At 46.9% G+C, this 21760-nt stretch overlaps 1 protein-coding gene across 5 annotated transcripts in view; it reads left to right on the forward strand.

Moving 5' to 3' along the window:
* Positions 1 to 21427, forward strand: part of REXO1 (RNA exonuclease 1 homolog) — a 112997-nt gene extending 91570 nt beyond the window's left edge. For 2 of the 5 annotated variants that reach the window (XM_021008828.2, XM_078154126.1), the window contains exons 8-17: positions 2544 to 2729; positions 3797 to 3934; positions 7553 to 7666; positions 9386 to 9459; positions 13700 to 13810; positions 14984 to 15099; positions 16205 to 16343; positions 19188 to 19308; positions 19840 to 19916; positions 20299 to 21427. In XM_021008828.2, the coding sequence (XP_020864487.1) occupies positions 2544 to 2729; positions 3797 to 3934; positions 7553 to 7666; positions 9386 to 9459; positions 13700 to 13810; positions 14984 to 15099; positions 16205 to 16343; positions 19188 to 19308; positions 19840 to 19916; positions 20299 to 20343 (1121 nt within the window). In that variant the 3' untranslated portion in view covers positions 20344 to 21427. Of the gene's footprint in view, positions 1 to 2543; positions 2730 to 3796; positions 3935 to 7552; positions 7667 to 9385; positions 9460 to 13699; positions 13811 to 14983; positions 15100 to 16204; positions 16344 to 19187; positions 19309 to 19839 lie in introns of all 5 variants that reach the window. The other 3 variants (XM_078154127.1, XM_078154128.1, XM_078154129.1) reach the window with 3 other exon arrangements.
* The last annotated feature ends 333 nt before the right edge of the window (positions 21428 to 21760 follow it).

Raw genomic sequence — 21760 nt, forward strand, 5'->3', positions numbered from 1 at the left:
GATATTACTTAAGCCTTGTAACCCATCCAGTAAGTGTTGGAGTTGGTATCTGAACTCTTCTGACTGCAAATCCAGTGCTTTTCCATTATATCACAGCTGCCTCTCAGTCATAGCACAAATTAGTATATCATGGGCTAATTATAGGGTACAGATAGTAAATGTTGAGAGAGAGGGTGATGGTGGAGGAAGAAGACAAATGGGCAGCCTAGGGCCTGATGTATCAGTGTCTGTCACCAGGATAATGAGGTTTGTGATGTTCTTGGAACATCCAGTTACATAGATTCATAATGTTACAGATGGGAGGTCCTTTGGAATACATTCAGAGCTGAGAAGGATCTTATCACATGGAATGTCAGAGCCAGAAGGGCCAGGGATGAGACACAGAATGTCACAGTTGGGAGGGCCCTTAGAACAGAATATGTCAGATCTGGGAAGACCCTTAGCACACAGAATGTTAGGGTTGAGAGGGCACTTGCATACGTACAATTTAATCCATCCTGCTTATTTTATGGCTTGGGAGACTAAGGCCCAGAGAGGGGAAGGAACAGTGCCAATGTTGCCCAACTCGGGCCTGCAGAATTACCTTTCACTATTCATTTTACTATTCTGTGGCTACCTAGCTAATGGGGGGCAAGAATATCTGAAACCTGCACATGGAAACAACAGGTCCAAATAACATTTGTGCCCCAAAAAAGTGTGCCTCCTTTCCCTCTCCTCCAATAATTAGGGCCTTTCAACTAAACATCAATCTTTTGTTTACTACTGTCATATTATCTTCAGGGAAGGGAGGGGAGAGGCATGATAGAAATATAAACTAAGTAGTTTCTTCTTTGACAACATTGTATTGGCCATTTTACGGAGTGGATATGGAGAGGGAAAGACCAGGCTGCTTTAGTGGCCCTCACCCTGTCTGAAATGGAAATAGGCTCCATTCCCCAAAGCATGATGCTTTTTCCTTCATTCTCTTATTCCTTTTCAAAGCTCCCGTTTTTTAAAAGGTAAAGGGCCACTAATGGAGTAACTTTTGAATGTCTTCAAAGCGCTAGACTGGCCTTTAAGGCATATTTCTGTTTCACACATTAAGCCTCCAAGAAGAAAAAAGAGAAGAGGGTTAAGACATTTCATTATTGGCTCTCAAGAGGGTACATTAAGCAATCAATTTGTGCTGTTCTCCTAATTTTCTTGATCTCATCTTCCTCACCCCCTCCGTCTCCATTATCTTCACAACCATTACTCGGAGAGAACTTGGGAAGGTTAGCTTTAAAATGGTTGCCAGTTAATGATTGCCACAAAGTACCTCTAAACCATTAGATAATGTGCTAAATCTATTCCCCAGTGAGGGCCTTCATGGTTCTTACTTTCTGGTCCTTCCCTTCAGTGTGAAAACCTGGCCTGCTCTTTCAGGGGTGAAGAGAATGAAGTGAGCTCTGAAGAGGCACCATCTGGAACCTCTGGCTAATGGAACTTAGGACTGCCACAGAGCCCCAGAAGGACTTGGCCTGTCACCTTAGGCACACACACACACTTTTGCATCTCTGTCTCCTTGTGGGGCTTTTTGTGTGTGTTTATGCAGGGAGCTCAGTTTTCCTATCAGCCCTCCTTAATTTTCCCTTTTTGGACTCCCAGGTGAGGGCACTAGAAATCAGTAGAGCTGGCTTAGAAGGAGGGGAACAGTGGGTCAAAAGATCATATTCTGAATAGAAAAAACTGAGACCTAAAGAAGGCACCGTGGTTGGGTTGGAGTGGAACTGGTACAGTCCAGATCTTCCACAGTCCACACAGGTGAGAATGAATGGCAAAGGGTTGATTCTAGAACAGAGGTCAGCAACAGCCCATTGCATGAGCTCTTCTAGGGGAAGAAGTGAAGAAGTTGGGGGCAGGGGAAGAGAGTTAGGGAGGGGAGAGAAAGAAAGGAAGTAAAGGGCTGCATTTGGATTCAAGTGGTAGAGACAATCATCAGTGATTATTTGGCGTTGTCTGTCCCTCCCCCACCCTCCCACCCCCCGTAATTCAGCAAGAGTTTGGAGCTGTTACCATGTGCTAGGCACTACAGTGGATGGGTGGGTGGAAGGAGCCACAAAAGTATGAGAACTGAGTCTAGTTAGGTGAAACAAGCTGCACACACACTGTGAATTGGAGTCACTGGAAACCTTCACAGAGACAGTAGATCCATGTTGTTTCAGATATTGTGGTAGAGATAAATTTGACACCATCCCTGGCATCAAGGAACTTACAATGCAGTTGGGGAGGTAAGATGAATAAAAGATAAAATATGCCACCTTGGTTGTTATGTTAAGTGCAGAATATGTGACAGGGACCTTTAAGTACTAGATCAGGCCAGAGGGGAGACCTCCCTGTGGACTCTGCTCCAGAAAGGCTTCCTGGGAGTCGTAGGGTGAGTAGGACCTCAAACTACAGGGAGCATATGGAGAGGGGGAGGGAACAAGATGGGAAAAAGAGGATGTTCCAGGAGGGATGGGGACCCAGATGTGCCAAAGCTCACCATTTTCTTCTCTCGGTCCTTCCTTCCCATCTGGGTTCAGTTGTGCCTACTGGGTGTGACTCCCCCAGTGGTGAGAGTACTAGATCAGGTTGTTCCTCCTGCCCCCCTGCAGAGAACAGCAATCGGAAGGTGGTGTCTCATGAAGCCGTGCTGGGGGGGAAGCTGGCCACAAAGACAAGCTTTACACTGAATCGATCTGGTAACCTCCGAGCAGAAGATTTGACAGGTGAGCACCTTGTTTCTGCGTGCTTGTGCCTTTAAAATGTCTAGGCTTGCATATGGCAGAGAAGAAAGTGTAGGAGGGTTAGAATGGGTGGCACCCTTAGCTTTTCACTTGTAAATTTTACCATTCATGTGAGAATACTAGAATATCAGTGGTGGAAGGGCCTTAGGAATCATCTAGTCCAGCTGCCTTATTGTACATGTTGGGGAAACGGTCTAGAGGGGGAAGGTCTCTCAGTAAATCAGTGGCAAAGATGCAGCTAGAACCTTTTTCTCTTGATTTTTAATCATTGGGTTTTTTTTTTCCCGCTACATCCTTTGCTACCTTTCTTCATTTGTAATGGGCCAGGTTTGCCAAAGAGACTTCCTGGTAGGAACCCAGGGAAGACAGATTCTTACTTTGGTGTGCAAATCAGAGAGGGGCTTGGAGGCCCTCCTACTTGCCCCAGCCTGTCACCCTATCCTGCCCCCAAGCTCCCATCTACGATCCTGTTGTCATGTCACCCTAGGCCCTCTCCCCCACCTACTGTGCTTCTAAGAGAGACTGAAAATAGGTCTCTCGGGCATTGTCTCTCTAGTCATCCCTTTCTTTTTGAGACTCTTCTCTGGCTAGTGCTTGTGAGCCCACATCATGGTTGTTATGTGCCCATTTGGTTCAGGTGGCCTTTTTACTGACCTAGGTCACAAAGTACATCCCTCTCCCTGAGTGCCTTTTGGAGAGATGCTTTCATTGGTCATGAGCTGGTGGGGAGAGAGCAGATGAAAAATCAAAGATGGCTTAGTGTGTAACCCATCCCCATTACAGGAGAGACAACTCTAAACTTATTCTCTAGTGCAGCAGTTCTTAAGCTTTTTGGTCTCAGGACCCTTTTACACTGTTAAAAATTATTGAGGGCTCTCTAGAAAGCTTTTGTTTGTGATTCTAGCCATATTAGAAATTAAAAGGTCTTGGTAGACCCCCTGAAAGGAGCTCAGTGACCCCTGACCACACTTTGAAAAGCACTACTCTAGGAAAAAACTTAGGTCAGGGACAGTTTCAAGCAGTGTCATTGCAACCTTCATTGTCTCTAGGAGCTGCCTTGTACCGAAGATTGAAGGACTACATTTTAACAGAGGACCAACTGAAAGAGAACGGCTACCCTCTACCCCACCCTGAAAAGCCTGGCCGAGCGGTGGTCTTCACCACTGAAGAGAAGAAAACCACGGACTGTGAGTTGTTCCCTTCTCTAGTGCTCTGAGGTAGATCAAATGCTTTCCTCCACAACCCTGTGAGGTTGGCATAACACAAATACCATTCTCCCCATTTAATAAATGAGGTTCTTAATTTGACCAAGATCAAGTTAGTAAGGGTCAGATCTGAGACTTGAACCCGAGTCCCCTGACTCCCAGGCCCCAGTGCTCTCTTGACGACATTACTCTGCCTGTCTTGTCATCTTTAGTCCTTGTCTTATTGGTTTCATCCAGTGTTCAGCTGAGATCTGGGCCTCTGAGCCTGTAGATCTGTCTCCAGGTGCATTGTGGGTATATAGTGGAATTCAGCAGAATTCTGCATCCTCCACTGCCTCACAGCTCACAATAAGGCGAGGCTTTTTGTACTTTTCCAATCACATTAGTAATGATTAATCCACCCCATATAACTTTGGCTAATCCACATTCCCAGTGGACAGGCCAGATTTAAATTCCCCCTCTTCTTTATTGAAAAGAGATACCAACTATCCCGTCCTAGCTGCACATTGTGCCCAAGGTCACAGAGAGATGAGGCTTGGAAGAGAAGGCAGAACCCACTTGCAATGCTACCCTGAGCCCTTTGTGCAAGGGTATATTGCACCCAGGATGCCAGATGTCCAGCAGCAGTGGTGCAGTGGAGTCAGATGGATCGATATGCAGCAGGCAGCTGTTGCCTCATTGACTTTCCATGTAGAATAGCTTGTTCTCTGATTCTCCCACTTGGCAGTACAACCCTCCACTACCCCCTTTTGAGTCTCCTCCAAAGGAATCAGACAGTTTGGTACTGTAGTCTCAATGATATATTCCCTGCCCGTGACTTAAAAAGGTTTAGATAATGTGCTGCTCTGGACACTTGGAGGGAGAGAGGGTACCTGGGTGCTATGTACTTTAGGGGAGGCTTTCTGGCCTGAGTCTTAAATTGAACTTGGAAAGGAATTTTGGATTTGGCTTGGTGAAGGGGAGCAGGACAGGCATTCTAGGTGGGATGAAAAGGTGGAAAGGAGCAGATGACAAAGAGACAAGTCCCCCTAGAGCCATTTGGGCCATCATGGAAAGTAGTGGGAGGAAAGGCTGAATAGGAGGGGACCTAGTCACTGGAGGGGGCCTTGAATACCTTAATCCTTATGCCAGAATTTAAGAAGACCTGAGATGTTGGGAGAAGGCAGATAGGAAGAGTCACTGGGTGTCTTCCCATGCTGGTAGAATCCATGGCTACAGGACTGCTACCGTATAAACACTCAGGCTGGTCATCCCGATTAGCTAAACACTATAACCCGTTGTTGTTCTTTTATGAATACTTTACTTTGGCCTAGTAGGGGACATCTTGAGTGAGGCTGTTTTTTCTTGATAGGCTTGGCCATGGAAATGCAGGTTTTCTTTAGTGCTCAATCATTAGTGGATTGCTGGGTAGCTGCTAGAGCAACCCAGGGTAGAGACACAATGGGTGAGGGTAAGAAAAGGCAGTTTCCACTAAGACCTGAGCCTTTTCTGTCCCAACTAATCAAGCTACCACGTCTGTTTGTCAGCCCTGTTTCCTAGCGGCACCATTGCCCCTGAGCCCTTTGGAGTCCAAAACTCTACCAGAAGCCCTGTTGCTTTTCTCACGTGTTTGGGGAAGGTAGATTGCTTCCAATACATCAATAACTTCCTAAGTGAACCAGAATGTGTTGGGAAGAGTTTGAAGCACTCTTTGATTACGTTGAAATCACTAGCTCTACGAAAAATATTGATATTCTGTAGACCTTGTTGCCAGAGAGTGCCATCTCCCTTCTTCCTGTTAACATGCAGCATGGAATGTGGAAATGGTGTTCCATTAGTTGCAAGGATGAGTGAAATCTCTGGTATTTGGCTATAGGTGGGAGTGGGAGGCATCTTTTGAGTTCATTCATTTTGTTTAGTGTCTTTCCATGTCCCCTGCCATATCCTTTATGACTCTGGACCTCATTGCCTCAAGCAGACCTTGTTCTTGTCTCTCCTGCTTCCTCTCCTTCCACCCACCCAGTTCCTTTCAATCTCCAGATCTTGCAGAAGCTACCAGATTAATCTTCCAAGGAGGTATAGCAAAAGGAGCCTGGACTTAGAGCCCTGAGCTTAAAGACTGGCCTTCATACTTACTAGTAGTGTCAGTACTTACTAGCCGGGTGTCTCTCCTTGGGCAGGCTGTTTTGTGTCTTCGAGCCTCAGTTACTTCAATTGCAAAATGAGACTAATAATACTTGTACTCTACTTCATAGCGTTATTGTGAAGAAAGCACTTTGTAACTCCTTCAAGGGCCCAGTAAACGTGAATTTGGATCATCACTTATTTCTCAAACCCATCTTTCATCATGTCTTAGTACCAACCGTTCCTACTAAGGAATACTAAGGAATATTCCTCTGTTGGGTTGTCCCACTCTCTAGTCAGCTGACTTTTCCTCTCGGCTCCCCAGTTTCCTCCTGCCTCTGGGCTTTTGCTCCTCCTGTTCCCTGCTGAAATGCCTTCCTTGTTGTTCTCTGCCTGTGGAAGCCTTTTTCTACCTCCTCCCTGAAACCTCTGAGTACTAAAGACTTTGGTTCATGTTTTGAATCAGGGTTTTACACTCGATTGACAGAATCTAGAAAGTGGTAGTTTAAAAAAGTGATCTCCCATCGCTTTTCTGGCACCATGCATTAATGGTACCAGGCAGCCTTCCCTACTCAGTGGCCTTGTTTCTTTCAAGGCCGTAGGTCCCCTCCTAATTGTTATGGCTGTTTAACTCTTCTGAGGCTTACAGTCCCCTATGTGATCTGTGTGAAGGGCCCTCATTTGGACAATTGAGTGGTGAGTTTAGGGATCCTATAAGCTTGATAAATGCAGTACTCATAGGTGACAGCTCTCTTACTCTATTACAAGCTCATTGTAGGAAAGGGTCCCTAGTGCCTTCAGGGTTGAACTAGCCCCTGGTGCCTAGGATTTGCATCCCTAGCATGGAACAAGTAGGTCCAGCCTGGTGTCGCTTTCACTGTATTGACTGGGGGGGTAGGGTGGGGAACTGTTCAGAGAAGATAAACTCTTACAGTCTAGGAGAGAAGCAACAGGTGGGGGAGGGGTTGTGGAGGCAGGTCAGTTTTCTTAGGTATCCTGAGCCAACTTTGGGAGTACAATGGTATTGCTTTAGAGTGTGACCACTAGACACTCATCCCTTGGAGTGTTCTAAGTCTTGGGGCACATGTTGAAAATCTGGTCACCCCCAACATCCCACTACACCATGCCCTTCTCAATGTCAGATTGGTACAGAGGAAGGGTGACATGAGTATACCTTTCTTTGACTATTTCTTGTCCTTTTCCCTTTTAGCTTTTAACATCTCTAGTCCTTATTTGTACTCCTCATTAAATAAGTCTCTGTAGTGGCTTTATCCTATTCAAAATATATCCCTTTTGGTCTTCTGTAACTTCATTTCTTTTTTCTTTGTGTCTTTGGTGTCCCCTATCCCATGTCTCTAGGTTACCTTAGCCAATTTTGAAAAGATCCCTTGGGATTCTCTTCCTTATGCCATGATGGGGAAGTGGTGCAATTGGTATCAGGATCTGCCCCCAGGGCCCTCTTTCTTCTTCACCTGTCTCATCTCTCTTTCTTTGCAGCATCCTGCCGAATTTGCTGTCGCTGTGGCACTGAGTACCTGGTCTCACCCACCGGCAATTGTATCCGGAAGGAGGAGTGCTGCCATCACTGGGGAAGACTGCGTCGACAGAGAGGTGAGTTCCTGGTTCCTGATTGTGGTTTGGTTAAGGGAGTGGGTCTGAGAGTAGAAAGCATAACCACAGTTTTGAGATTTTCCTTCCTTTATAACTGGACACCCCCCAAGAAAAATTGGGCTTCTTTCCACAAAGAAGCTTGTGACAGGACTGCCTTTTACAGGTGACATGGTTATGGAGCTGCAGATCCACAAAGCATCCACAAGGTGGTGCCACATCACCCCAAACCACAGAAAAATAACTAGGCTAGGCTCTAGGATGGCAAAGACCTTCAACAGTGGTGTCAGATACGTGGGCTGCAGTGCTCCCACGTTTGGCCTGAACCAGATTAAAGTGTTGGTGGGAAATATTTAACAAAATAAATAAAAATATAGTGCATAGATAACATTTACTTTAAAACCAAGTCAATATATGACCCACAGGCATCTTTATGTACAGTTTAGGGGCCCCTGTTTCTATTTTAATTTAGCACAGTTGATCTAGTATAGCCCCCTCATTTTATGAAGGGGCAAACTGAGGCCCAGAGAGGCCTTTCCTGAGGAACAGAACTGCAACTGGTCTGTTATGTTGCTGAGTCAGGGGAGTAAAATGCCTTGAAACTGGAGCCTCTTCTTAGACAAATGGTTTGAAGGAGCCATTTGTTGTTTTTTTTGGTTTTTGGTTTTTGGGTTTTTTTGGTCAGGCAGTGGGGTTAAGTGACTTGCCCAGGGTCACACAGCTAGTGCGTATTATGTGTCTGAGGCCAGATTTGAACTCAGGTCCTCCTGATTCCAGAGCTGGTGCTGTATCCACTGTGCCACCTAGCTGCCCCGCCATTTGTTTTTAAAGGCTAAAGATAGGTCTGTGTGCTGGTGCCCATAGGAGTTGCTTAGAACAAAGCAAGATGCCCCCAAAGTACCCACTTTTGCCAGTGACAGGTGCCAGGCAGAGTCAAGTGTGCCCATCTTTTTGATAGGGGTGGACAGAAATAGTACTGTTGACCTAACTCTCTTTGTGCATCCTCTGATGAGCCTTTTAAATATAATAAAAATCTCGTTGAACTAGAAGTCACGGGCCGGGTTCCATTCCCAGGTGTGATACTTAGCATGAAGTATAACTTTGCGTAAAGCCATTCTCCCTTCTGAACTTCAGCATCTTCACCAAGAAGAAGAAGAAGTTGGGCTACTCCTAGGGTTCCTCTAATGTTTTTCGCATCCCATGATCCTCCCAGCGTAGGCTTGTTTCCTGCTGGGTTTAAGAATGGCAGCGATAGACTCTGAGGAACCGTCCTCAAGCCCTGCTTCTCGTTTTCTGAAGCTCAACTTGATTCCTAGTGTGTAACAGCAGTCATGATCACCCGACAGATGAAAACATTAATCTGTAAAGACATCACCATTGGCTCTGGTTTAATTAAATCAGCCCTTCTAATTGGCTCTAAACTCTGGCAGCCCATCAATTTAGTGAGGTTCCCTTGACCCACAGTGCCTTGCTGTGAGCCAAGGGGACATCTCCCTACAACACCACAGTGGGTACGATTAGCCTTCTCTGCTAAAGCTGCCAGCCATGCATAGGGCTCTAGAGTGCCACAGCGTCTCTGAGGCATGGGCCCTCCCCCGCTCCCTTCTTCCTTGTTGTACCTGCCCCAGAATGCCAACTACTGCTCTCCTTGCCATGGCTTTCCTGAGAAGGCCTTCCTGCCTAACCACGTGTCCTTCTTCTCCTTCGCCTTGACTGTTGTAGTGGCCGGTGGATGGGAAACCCAGTATAGTTGCTGTTCAGGAGCTGTTGGTTCTGTTGGGTGTCAGGTTGCTAAGGTAAGTGCTAACCAAGGATGGCTTTCCTGGGTTTGGGGTTCTTCCCACCCTACAGGCATTACTAGCCCTGATTGTCTAGAAGATCATAGATCTAGGATTTTAGAAATGAGAGGAAGCTCAGAACACAAAATGTCAGAGGTGGGAGGGAGCTCGAGCTCTTGAGCCTAGAGAAGAGAAGAGGCCTAGGGTTGAGAATGGGGGCAGGATCACAACCCTGGAGCCTTTGAACAGAAGGGCTCTTAGGTGAAAGAGGCCTTGTCCTGCTTGGCCTTAGAGGACAGCCTGGGGAGCTGGGGGAGGGTACAGAGCCAGATTTCAGTTAGATCTCAGAAAAACTTCAGAATCATAAGTGCTGTACTGAGGTGAAAGGAGCTGCCATGGTGGGTGATGGGTTTTCTTTTCTTTGAAAATTGTCAAGGGGAATTCTGTTTTAGGTACTAGTACCTAAGGGGCTATCAGTGGCCCCTTCCAGCTCCAAGACACAGTTTTTCTGTACCTGTCATTTTCTAGAGAAGGAAATTTTACAGAGAAGCATTTTACAGAGAAGGCAAGCCAGTGAGCTTGACTTTGTTGTCTGGGAAAACCCAGAATATTGAGTTTAAAATAATAATCCTATTAATGGTGTCTTCCTTGAGAGATTGGGAACCTACAGAAGTCTTAACTCATTGTCTTAGCTTCATAAGAAGAAAAAAATCTGTATTGGAAGTCAGAAGACCTGGCTCTTCCACTAGCTTATTGCATGACAGTACTCAAGTTGTTCACAAGTGCTGTGCTTTAGTTTCTCCCCTTTAAAAATAGGAATAAAATCAGTGTGATATGAGACTAGTCTGAGATGTGAGAGTGTGTGAATAAGGTAAAAAATGTCCTTGGAACTCATGTGTGTTGAGGCCTCTTGGAAGAGTCATTGGAGGATGCTGCTTCTGAATCCTTACAGAATCTTGTTATCCATTTAGGAAAAGCCTGGTAGCCAGCCAGAGTCTGTTAGAAATTAGGACATCAGTTTGAGAAATTCCAGTGTCAGTCTTTATAGAAATCCTCATAGAACGTTTTAGGGGAAGCAGAGAGAGCCCCTGGGGCTTGGGGCATTTGAGCCTCCTTAACAGTATACTACCCAGTCCCTTCCAAAAGTGTAATTTCTTTGGAATCATCAACTCTTAGAGGAAACACAGGATGTCAGAGCTGGAAGATCATTTAGAAGAAATCCAGCCTGATCCCCACATTCTCTCATTAGGTGGTATAGAAGAAAGCTTGCCTAAGGTCATGCCATAAGAGCAGCAGAGCCTCTGTTAGATGCCCCGTTGTTCTCCCTCATTCCCTCTCTTCCACTGTACCAACCCTACTGGTAATTGTAGAAGTTTGTTAGGCCATTTCCAGATGTTAGTGGCAGAGGGCGGAGAGGAGCCAGGCCAGCCCTTGGGAGCATTCTGATTAAGAACAGCTGCAGAGCCCTGTCCTGGTGTGGCTCTTCAGGGGCACTCCTTCTATGGTCCCTGGAAGAGCCCAAGATCTAGGTGGTAGAAGAATCCATCATGGCTGGAAGGGGTCAGGGACCGCTGGGGAGTCCTGATTTTTAGTGACTGGAGCTAAACTGGTCCTAGCATTGTATCGTAGCTCTAAGGGCCATTTATCCTTCAGTGCGTAACATTTTGTGGTTTTGGTGGGTCCAGTCCTTGCTTAGAGGCCCAAGACCAGAGAGCACTGATCATAGAATACTAGAATCTTCAAACTACAGAGCTCTTCGAGAACACCTCATTTAACTACTCACATTTTATAGTTGAGGAAATAGGCCCAAAGAATGGAGGTGACTTGCCAAGGTCACAGATGAATGTGGTAGAGACAGGTTTCTAGTCCAAGTCTGTTCCCCTTATCAATTCTGGACCCTTAGGAAGGGTTTCTAAAATGGCCTCTTGATGAGGCCTTTGCTGTAAAGTGAACAGTGTTTCACTCCTTCACCTTTCCTCTTAAGACTAAAGCACTCTCAGGGCAGAATGCAAGAGGTTTAAGTTTCCTACCACTTGTTTTTGGGTGGTTTCTCGATTGTCAGAAGAGATTATGAGTTTCCTCCTTGTTTTGTGCTGGCTCATATGCTGACTGGGACACTGACAGGATAATTATTGTTATATAATTGTGTTATTAATTAATTAATATGAAATTGTTATGTAATTAAAGGACAGTTATTGTTAATAATAATTATTGCTCAGTGCCCTAGCTGCTCTGGGAGCCATACCTTTTTACAGCATAAGACTCCAGTGATCCATGTGTGGTATTCACCTTCTGCTTTTGTCCACTGACAAGGTCAGTGTAGTGGTGCTTGAGCTCAGAACCAAGGAGAATACCTACCATCGAGCCAGGGTATGTCCAGGTTGGGGGCAGAGTGGTGTTGAATACTGGTGTTGTGGCTGGCCAGTCAGCCCCTGTGTTGGGGTTCAGATTATTGGTGGACCCTGGCATTCTGTGGAGTTACTTTGCCAGTGGACAGTTGAAATCTACAGGATTTGCTTCAAAGAAATACCAAAGCAATACAAGTGAGTTAGGACTTGGGAGATCTCTTAATCCAAACTCCCCATCTTAAGAGAGGAGGAAACGGGGTCTCAGAAAAGACAAGACTTACTTACTATAGATAGTAAGCAGCAGAGTTGAAATTAAAAGCCAGGCTGCCTGACTCTACATGGGAGGTAGCCGTGAGAAGGAGTGAAGAGTAACATCGGCACGCTGCAGCCATGAGAGCAGCACCCAGGAGTCAGGGACCTGGCTTCTAGCTCTGCCAAGCACTCATGTGACCAAGTCACAAACCATACCCCCTTTCAGGACCTTCATTTCCTTTTTGTGGACTGAGGGGGGTGGACTAGATCCCCTCTTTGGACCCTTTTAGCACCAGCAATCTAGGTGGGGGTGGGAGTGGGGTGGACATGAATGTCACGCGTTGTTATATGAGACGCACAAGGGCCGAGCACTGATGGATGCTTAGAGAAGGAGCACTAACGAGGTGAGCTGCATGCTGCAGAGGAGAAAGGCCACAGGAACAGTGGGATGACCTCAAGGAGGCCAGGGAATCCCAAGAGGAAGGGCCTGTCATGTGCCAGGAACAGGAAGCACACAGAAGTACAGTTAGTGCCTGTCCTCGCTGAGCTCACAGTCTGGCATCTGTATGGGGATTGAGCCTGCTCCAGGGATTCTCACTGGTGAAGGGAACTCCTAGTGAAGAGTGTCCTCTCCTAAAGCAAGTCTGCAGCTTCAAGTCTGGGAGAGGGCCTCGGGCGTTGACTGGTGAAGAGGCTGTGTCTGAGGCAGGACTCTGAGCCTTCTGGCCTCTGCCATGCTGCCTGCCTCCACATCAGTGTGCACAGAACACATGCCAGGTCAATAGAGAGTCATTTAGGCAGGGAGGACAGGTGTGAGGAGAAGGTGCTTCTTGAGCTGAGTCTTAAAGGAGATGATGAATTCTATGAGGTGAGAGGAGGAAAGGTGTGTGGGGGGGGTGTACACATATGTATGCATGTATCTACGCAAGTTCCCACATGCATACTCTCTGTCGGGCTGTGCTAAGTTCTCACTGAGTACTGTAAGCATCGTCCAGGTGTCAGAGCTAGGCGGGCCCTTAGGGCCTGTGCTGGCAGAGCTTGAGTTCTGTGCATCAGACTCGGGATTAGGAGAGAAATGGGTTTGGATCTTGGCTCCAGTCTGGCCAGAAGTGTGACTCTAAGCATGTTCACCTCCCTGAGCTTCCTCTTCCCAGTTGGTCAAATTGGGAGGTAATATTACTTGCACCGTCTGCCTTGCAGGGTTTTGGTGAGAAAGTGCTTTGTTAAACCTTAAATCACTTAGAGATGTGAAGTTCTGCCTTTACTTGGAGGTACCTTAGAGCAGAGATCTCAAACATGAAGCCCATAGTACTCCCTAAATCAGATTAAAATGTCCTTGGGAAATAATTAACAAATAAATAAAACTACAGTAAAGCACAGGTAATGTTACTATGTAGTTTTCTAAGTTGGTGTGTAGCCTCAGGGGTCCTTATGTGGGTTGGTGGCCCCATTTCTACTTGAGTTTGACCCGGATGCTTTAGGGTGCAGAACTCTGAATGTCAGACCCTAGAGGCCCTAAGAGACAGTTCATCTGCTCCAGCCTCCTCATTGGCCCCAGCTGATGTCAGGCTGTTTTACTTATTTGCAGACCATTGACTTTTAACAGCCTTTTCTAGAAGAAAGGTCTTCACCTTAGTGCCTCTCTGTCTCCCTTATAGCAACATGTGCAAGATGGCCGCAAAGACAACCTCGAAGGGTTCGTGAAAACCTTTGAAAAACTTCCCTCTACAGATGGGTATCCAGGAATATACGCCCTCGACTGTGAGATGGTAAGGCCTTGGGTGTGTGCCTGGTGTTGCCCTATCCCACCGCTGTTGGCATTATGCATTGCCCATGTTTCCTTGGTGAAGCCAGTATCATCTGGCCTAGCTTTTCCTGTCCTGTCCATCCTCTGCTACACCAAAGACCATCAGTGTCCTTCAAACAGGGCTACATGGCCTCTGGACCCCAGCAGACGTCACCTAGCCTTGTGGATAATATGAGGAGGTTTGGTTACTGCCTGGGGTTCAGAGTTTAATTTTCTTTCTGGTAAGTTGCCATGAAGCCCCTGAATGTTTCAGGATAAAGAAATGGCAAGGAGCAATGAGTGATAGTTTAAATTTAAAATGATTTTGAGTGATACTACACAGCCCCAAATTTATTGCTGTTGACTTCAGAACTTTTGGAGTCTTTCAGGATTTTTTAATTTCTTATTCTACCTCTCTTTTCTTTCTTACCTCTTCTCTTACTCTTTTTCCTATGGATCTCTCTGCCTCTGCATTTCTTTCCCTCCTGTATCTGCCTTATTCCTTTCTCTGGCCACCCCCACATCCTAATCTCCCTTAACTTTGGCATTAAAGTACATTTTAAAAAATTGATTGTTTCTATTAAACAAAAAGTTATGTTCCTTGATCTCCATTGACAGTGATCAGAATTCATAATACCAATATTCTCCCCTCAGGGTTTATTGGCTCCTTTTGAGGGATAGGTTTGACTTTTTGAGTGTGAGATTCCTCTACTTCTGGGGTCAAAGCCCTTGATTTGTTGTCTTTAAATTGTGTGTAGCCCTCACTTCATTCCAATTTTGGGTCACAATGGCTTTCCGTAGAGAAAAGTTTGTCTCACCCTTGCTTTAAACTTTGGCTGGTATAATCCATCACTGAAAAATTGGGCCCATTTCTGCTTTGTCTTTACATGTAAGTAGTTTGAGATACATCATGGGAATCTCCTACATTGATTCCCTTTCCTTTGATTAAGGAAAGGTCTTTCTTGGGATTGGGGATAAGTTAGGAGCAAAGAGGCCAGCTGCCTGACCCTGTGCTGTCTCTAAGCTTTCTCATTGAAGAGTCTCTTATTATAAAATCTGGTAAGAACCTGAATCCTAAGAAGTTGTTTATACACCTGACTTGTATGGAAAGGAATCATCACATTCAAGCCCTTCTCTGTGTTTGCTTCCCTTTTAGTGTTACACCAAACAAGGCCTGGAGCTGACGAGAATCACCGTGATCAACTCTGATCTGAAAGTTGTCTATGACACATTTGTGAAACCAGACAACAAAGTTGTGGATTACAACACCAGGTAAGTGAGGATTTTTGCCTGCTGTTTCAGCGGTGCTCTGTGCAGACAGAATCAGCTTGGTCTCTTTATGCTCAATTGGAGTTTTTGTCCTTTTGAATTCTCTGCCAGTTTCACTCATGGGGAAGCACAGGTCTCTTTGGGGGCAGCATAGGCTTTTTCCATGCCAATCGCATTCTTTTCACATTTATCTTCTCCCTTTAGAAAGATAGTGGCTTCCTGTTTGTTGTCTGGGATATTAATTCTCTACTTTCTGAGACCCACCTGCCATCTGACCCTAGGCCCCCTGTTTAAACTTCTTCCTGGTCCAGACGAACTCATTTTTGCCAACACATACATCTTGCTCATCCCCCATCCCATCATTGTGAACCCCTGACGTGGAATGCCTTTCATTCTCCTTTTGACCTCTCAAAAGCCAATTGATCCTCAAAGGTTCAACTCTAATCCTTTCTTCTCTGTAAAACCTTCCTTTGCCTTGCTAGCCCCTCTCTTCTCTCTCCATCTTCACTGAATTTTCATTGACTCTCCTGAGACAGTTCAGCTCTTAATTCCTCTCTGACTGTGCCATAGAAGTTAGGATGTAAACTTCTTCAAGGCTACCAGGGTCATGATTGGGGTCAGCAAGCGTGTAGTAAGTGCCTGCTGCATGCAAGACCGTGTGCTGAGTGCTAGGGTTACAAAGAGAATATAGGACACGGCCCAATCCTCAAGGAGCTTACTTTTTCTGGGGATGAGGTGGAAAGCGAGGCGTACAGACAAGTGCGCTTACACAGAATGCAGTGTGATACTAGGCACCATGGTATGGCAAGTTGGAAGAAGAGCTCGCTCTCTTCCGCCAAGATGGCATCTGAGCTGGGCCTAAAAGAGGTGGGAGGTTATGTAAGGCCTGGTACAAGGTTGGCAGAGGCCCAGAAATGGGAGCTGCTAAAAAGAGAGAGGATAAGGTGCTGTCCATTTGCGCTGGACTGTAGGCTGCGTGAAAGTGTCTATATCTGGAGGCATCTCGATGCCCTCTTGGAACCCTCTCCAGCTCTGGTTCATGGGAAATTTTCTGAGATCCATTCCTTTCAAGGACTGATGACCTCTCTGCTTCTACCTCTCCATGCAGGTTTTCTGGGGTGACAGAAGACGACCTGCAGAATGCGTGTATAACCCTTCGGGATGTCCAGGCAGTATTGTTGAACATGTTCAGTTCAGACACCATCTTGATAGGACACAGCTTAGAAAGTGACTTATTTGCTCTCAAGGTAGGAGTCTGCCCCTTCCTTCTTCTCCCCACTCTACCTCTTGCACCCCACCCTCAGCAGCTGCTTAGATTGGGGTTTTTTTTTTTAAGGGAAAGAGCTGTGACTAAGCCCGTGTTGCTGCCTTCCTTCATGTGGAGGCTCTTTGGAGAGAAGATTAGGCATTTCTCTTTTAGGGTAGGGGAGAGGATATTTCACCTGGAGAACAGAAAAAAAAAAGGCTTGGGGCACAGTCACTGCCTTCAACTATATCTGAAGGACCATCATAAGTAGAGGAAGGAGGCTTGTTCTGTGTAGCTCTCTAGGCTAGAGCCAGACCGAGGGAAAGGGGAGAGCAGGTCAGTGGGAGGGTTAGGTGGCTAACTTCAGCTCAGGATAAGAAAGAAATTCCTTTTGCTGTTTGACCCTCAGTGGATGGCTCGGACTGCCCTGGGAGGTGGTCAGGTCCTCACATCAGGATGTGTTCAGTCCGGGCCTGGATGCCCACCTATCAGGCACAGTTGCCTTAGGCAAGTCAGCCCCCAGGTCTTTTCAAATACTAGGCTTCTCTGACTCTAAAAATTCTCTGGGAACAGTTCTGGGAGATGAAGCTAGAAACCAGGCCAGGAGAATCCCAGGGAAGTTGAGGCTTCCTTTCACTCTAGGTTCCCCAGGAACTCTACCACCAGCTTGGTAAAGTTACCATGGCCAGACTGCAAAGCCTGCAAGGAAATTGATTTCCATTCTCTCTAATCAGGAACAGAAGGAATCCAGCCATTTGTCTTGTTGTTGTCTGGAACCTAGCTTTGGACCCAGGTAGATTTGGAAGGCGGGGAGATAACCTGAAGTTGTGAAGCAGGACATAGAGATAACGAAATATAGACATGGATGTAGAGACAGACAGCAGTCTCCCTGGCTCTCATATCCCTCGTCTCCTTGCATGTATGTGTACACATGTATATGTATATGCGTATATACATGTGTGTTTAAGTCTGGAAAGGTAGGTTGGGACTAGGTTGGTGAAAGGATTTAAATTCAAACAGAAGAATTTTTATTTAATCCTGGAGGTACTAGAGAATCATTGGAGTTTGTTGAGCAGGGAAGTGACATAGGGAGAACTGAGCTTTGGGTAGGTGTGTGGTGGATGGACTGGAGAGGGAAGAGACTTAAGGCTGTTCCAGAAGTCTAGGCCAGAAGTGATAAGGCCCTGGCCTGAAGTGGGGGAGTGGGTAAGAGATGTTGTAGGAGTAGAGGCAAGCAGGCATGCCAACTGTCTGTGGGCAGTGAGGGGGATCTGGGTGACTGAAAGGCTAAGGGAACCCTGGGCAAAACTAGGGAAGCTTGGAAGACAAGTGGGCTTAGAGGGAAAATAGAATTCTCTTTCTGACACGTTGGATTTGAGAGTGGCTGTGGGGTGTCCACCTTGAAATGGCCCATAGTCAGCAGGTGGTAGGACTCCTGGGGCTCAGGAGGGAGAGTGGGACTGTTTGATGAGCTACCCAAAACAAAGGAGGCAGCTGATTTGGAAGGTGGGCCTGGCACAGCGCTAATCAACAAAAGTGGTTTTTGAAACTTATATGGAGAACTTAGTAGGGAACTGTAGTAACTGATTAGTTCCTACTGCAGCTACTTAACTCCAACCTTAGGCAAGTGAGGCTCAGGTCTGAAACTCAGTTTCTTCTGTAAAATGAGGATAATGTGCTACTCCACTCACGATTTGTTGTGAGGACAGCCCTGCATAGTTGACAGAGGGAAGTGCTGGATTCAAAACCCAGTCCTGCTGCTTCTTCCCAGTGTAACCTTTGTTACTTAATATCCCTGGGCCTCAGTTTCCTTCTAGCTCTAAATCCTTGAGTCTCCTCATAGGCCCTCTCAGGGATATTGTAAGCCTCCTAAAGCACTTTAGAAATGGGAGTTTGGCTCTGCTGCTTGAAGGTGAGGATATGGGAAGTTGGATTTTTCCTTTATCCTTTTCCACCTGTAGAGTTCATTCTCTCTTTTCTTGGAGTGATGCCCTCCTCCCTCCTCCTCCGCCAATGGCTTTGTGGTTTTCCACACCAAATCTCCAGGCTGTTAGTCCAAAGCTCCAGTCAGCCACCTGGGTGGAGCGATGCATTGGGACGAAGACGTGCCAGTCTCATTTGGTATAAACAAACAGAAAAAGACAAACTGATGCTTTGCCTTCTAAAGAACCTGACTTCAGGAAGCTAACGGTTTGTCCCCAGTTAGCTCTCTGGTTGGTGCCTCGTCCAGTTTCTCTTAGTTCGGTGGGCCTCGCCCTTCAGGTAAAAGAACAGTGACGTGCTAGTGTGTGGTGGTGGTGGAGGTGTTTTTCAGAGTTCAGCTTTTGCTGAAGAGCTTGCCCCTGCTGCAGTCAGAGGCTGTCCGGGTCCTCATTAAGGGGGGAGGCGGCAGTTGACAAAGAACAGGCCTCTGTGGGTTCTGTGTACAGGCCTGTGTACTTGTTGCTCCTCAGATTGGCTCCTTCAGGAGCTGGTTTGGTGGGAGCTATTTCACGTTGGAACTGGGCAGACCCAGGTGAATGGGGCTGAATCGCTGAGTCAGGAATAGAGCCTGAGGGGGCAGCCAGGTGGCCCAGTGGAGTCAGGAGGACCTGAGTTCAAATCCGACCTCAGACACTTGACACTTAACTAGCTGTGTGACCCTGGGCAAGTCACTTAACCCCAATTGCCTCACCAAATATAAATAAATAAATAAACAACTAAATAAATAAATAAATAAGAAAAGAAAAGAAATGACAAGAAAAGAAATGACAAGAAATAGAACCTGAGACCTGACTCGGGCACTAGAATACATGGGCATGTGCACAGTCACTTACAACTTTACTCCTTTTCCTTCCCTCTTTAGCTTATTCACACCACAGTAGTGGACACATCAGTGGTCTTCCCTCACCGCCTCGGGCTCCCCTACAAGAGGGCACTGCGGACGCTGATGGCTGACTACCTCAAGCGTATTATCCAGGACAATGGTGAGTTTTCTCACTGTGTTATCCTTCTTTCCTGCCTCTGGAACCAGCTGAGCAGTATGGCCTAGTCATTAGATGGCCCCTCTGCTAGCACCAGGGAGTCATAGGACTGGGGATCAACTCTTGATTCTGTGACCTGTGTAACATGGAGCAAATCACTCAACCCTTCCTAGGTCGGACCTAATTTTCCCATCTGTAAAATCATGGGGGTCATACTGGATCTCAAAAGCCCCTTACTTCTGCCTCTAAATCACATCATTTCTTCTTTTCTGTAAATAGTTGAAATCTAATTTGGGTGACATTAGGTCTTGGCTAGTGCAGTCCAGTTGGGATGTCCAGGGGCCATCATAAAATTGTTCTGCTGCTGACAGTTGTGTGACCCTGGCTAGGGCCCTCCACTCTCTGGGCTTCAGGTGGGATTAGACTTGGTGATCGACTTCCATAGTCCTTTCTAGCTCTGATGCTCCATCCATCTGTGTTTGATTTCGTGGGCTCTAGTATTCACTGACCTCCCTCTCTCCTCTCTCCCCATAGTGGAAGGCCATGATTCAAGTGAAGATGCCAGTTCTTGCATGGAACTGATGATTTGGAAAATCAAAGAAGACTCAAAAGTCAAGCGATGACTCCCACCCCCCCCTCCTTTCCCCCTTTCCTCCTTAACTCTCTCTATCTTCGTCCCCTCCATCACCGCCCCAGTCCCCTCGCTTCCTCCAAAGCAGTGCAATAAATCCTCAGAGTTAACACTGTTCACCGTGCAAACAACAAGAGCCTCCCCTGCCCACCCCCTACCAGAGCCCCACCCTCCTTCCCTCCCTGCCCCTGCTTCCCCCCTAAGCCCCAGCCCAGCAGCATGCGTTACCCTGGCGTGTCTGTGCACTTGGGGTGCTTGTGGAATCTAGAGACTTGTGCCAGCTCAGCACAAGGGGCTGGGCTCCCTGGCTTCTGTACCTCTTGTCTCCATCAGATAAGCATTTCTGATTCTTGCCTTTCCAGTCCCACAAGGTCATGTTGAGCTGCACACCCAGAACTAGGTCCTAATTCTCTGCCCCAGAGGCAGTTTGATCAGGTCTGCAAAGTACTGTTTCTTTTTACATGATGTCAAGGGGAGGGGGGTTGGGTGGGCAGGGAAGGGTATGTATAGTTACCGGGTTTATTTAGGAGGGGGAAATAGGGTTATTATTTTTTATTATTATTTTTATCATTTTTAATTTAAACCTGAAGAATTGCACAGCATCTGTCTGCCTGCCTGCCGCTGCAAGGATCTGGTGCTGCACCACCCTTGGGGCTGGTGGATGGTTGGAAGAGAATCTGACAGGGCCCTGTCCAGCTCCCGAGGGAAAGAGCCAGGATACCAGCAGGATGACGTTTCCTAGAGGGCGCAGGTCACGTTCCCTTGAAGCCAACATCGAGTGAGGCAGCTCTCCGTGATGCTACTCCCTAGCCACTGTCCTTGGGGGAAAGAAGCCACTGGTGTCTTAAACACGTTCGTCCCCTCATGGGACAGGCTGCACTGCTGGAATCCCAAGGAAGGCCTAAGCCCCTGGCTGGTATGGAACTTCTGAGCATGCCACATCCCACCTTCCCCAGTAACCCCAATTCCCTGTCACATGCATAGGGACCTCAGCCTTGTTCTGGGTTTTGTATCTTGCCCCCTTCCCCTGGTTTGTTCCTCTTGGAGAAAAAGCGTCACCTCCCATGGAGGGGGATTGAACAGCATGGCTTTTGGCGCATTCTGGTACTCTGGCCCCTACGCTGGGGCCTTTTCCCCTTCTGTGTCTTCATGGCGTTGAGCCAACCATGATCTAGGCATTCCCACCCTGAGCTCTGGGAGCGACCCAGGAGTCCTAGACGCAGCTTCAGTTTGCTCAGCCAATGATAGTGGCCCAGGGTAGTATCCTCGGCCCTTTCCCCGAACATCAGCGTCTGGTGTGGCGCTGGAATCGGTGACATGGAAACATCGGCCTGTTCTCTTGTAACTTTTTGTCTTAATTCCACTGAATTTATGGGGTTTGTTTGTATTAAGGGAAATTTCCGCGAGGCTGCATAGGTACTGTTCTCCACTGCCTAGTTTTCTTCCCCTTCCCTCTCAGCTGGAACAAAATAAATGTTTGTATAGATTTCAGCTTTTGTACAGATGTCATTGGTGACTGAATGAGCAGGTTAGAATCACGTGGCGTCAGCTTTCGAATGGCTTCTGTGGCCAGGGACCGTTTGCCATGGGAGAATGTCCTGGAGTTCGGCCATGTGCTCCCCTTCCAGCACTGAGATAAGAAGAACCCTCTTTTGCCTTAATGATAACCAAGTTCCTTAGCCTGGCTTAGACATGGGAACAGTGCAGGGATCCTGGGGGTTTGTTTGTTTTCTTGTTTGTTTGTTTTTTAAGGGAAAAACCAAACAGGATCCACATGCTCCAGGAGATTGGCCATGGCCCATCTCTCTGTGTGGCCCAACTTGG

Source organism: Phascolarctos cinereus, unplaced genomic scaffold (assembly GCF_003287225.1).
Source record: "Phascolarctos cinereus isolate Bilbo 61053 unplaced genomic scaffold, phaCin_HiC Scaffold_4;HRSCAF=312, whole genome shotgun sequence".
Taxonomy (NCBI): domain Eukaryota; kingdom Metazoa; phylum Chordata; class Mammalia; order Diprotodontia; family Phascolarctidae; genus Phascolarctos; species Phascolarctos cinereus.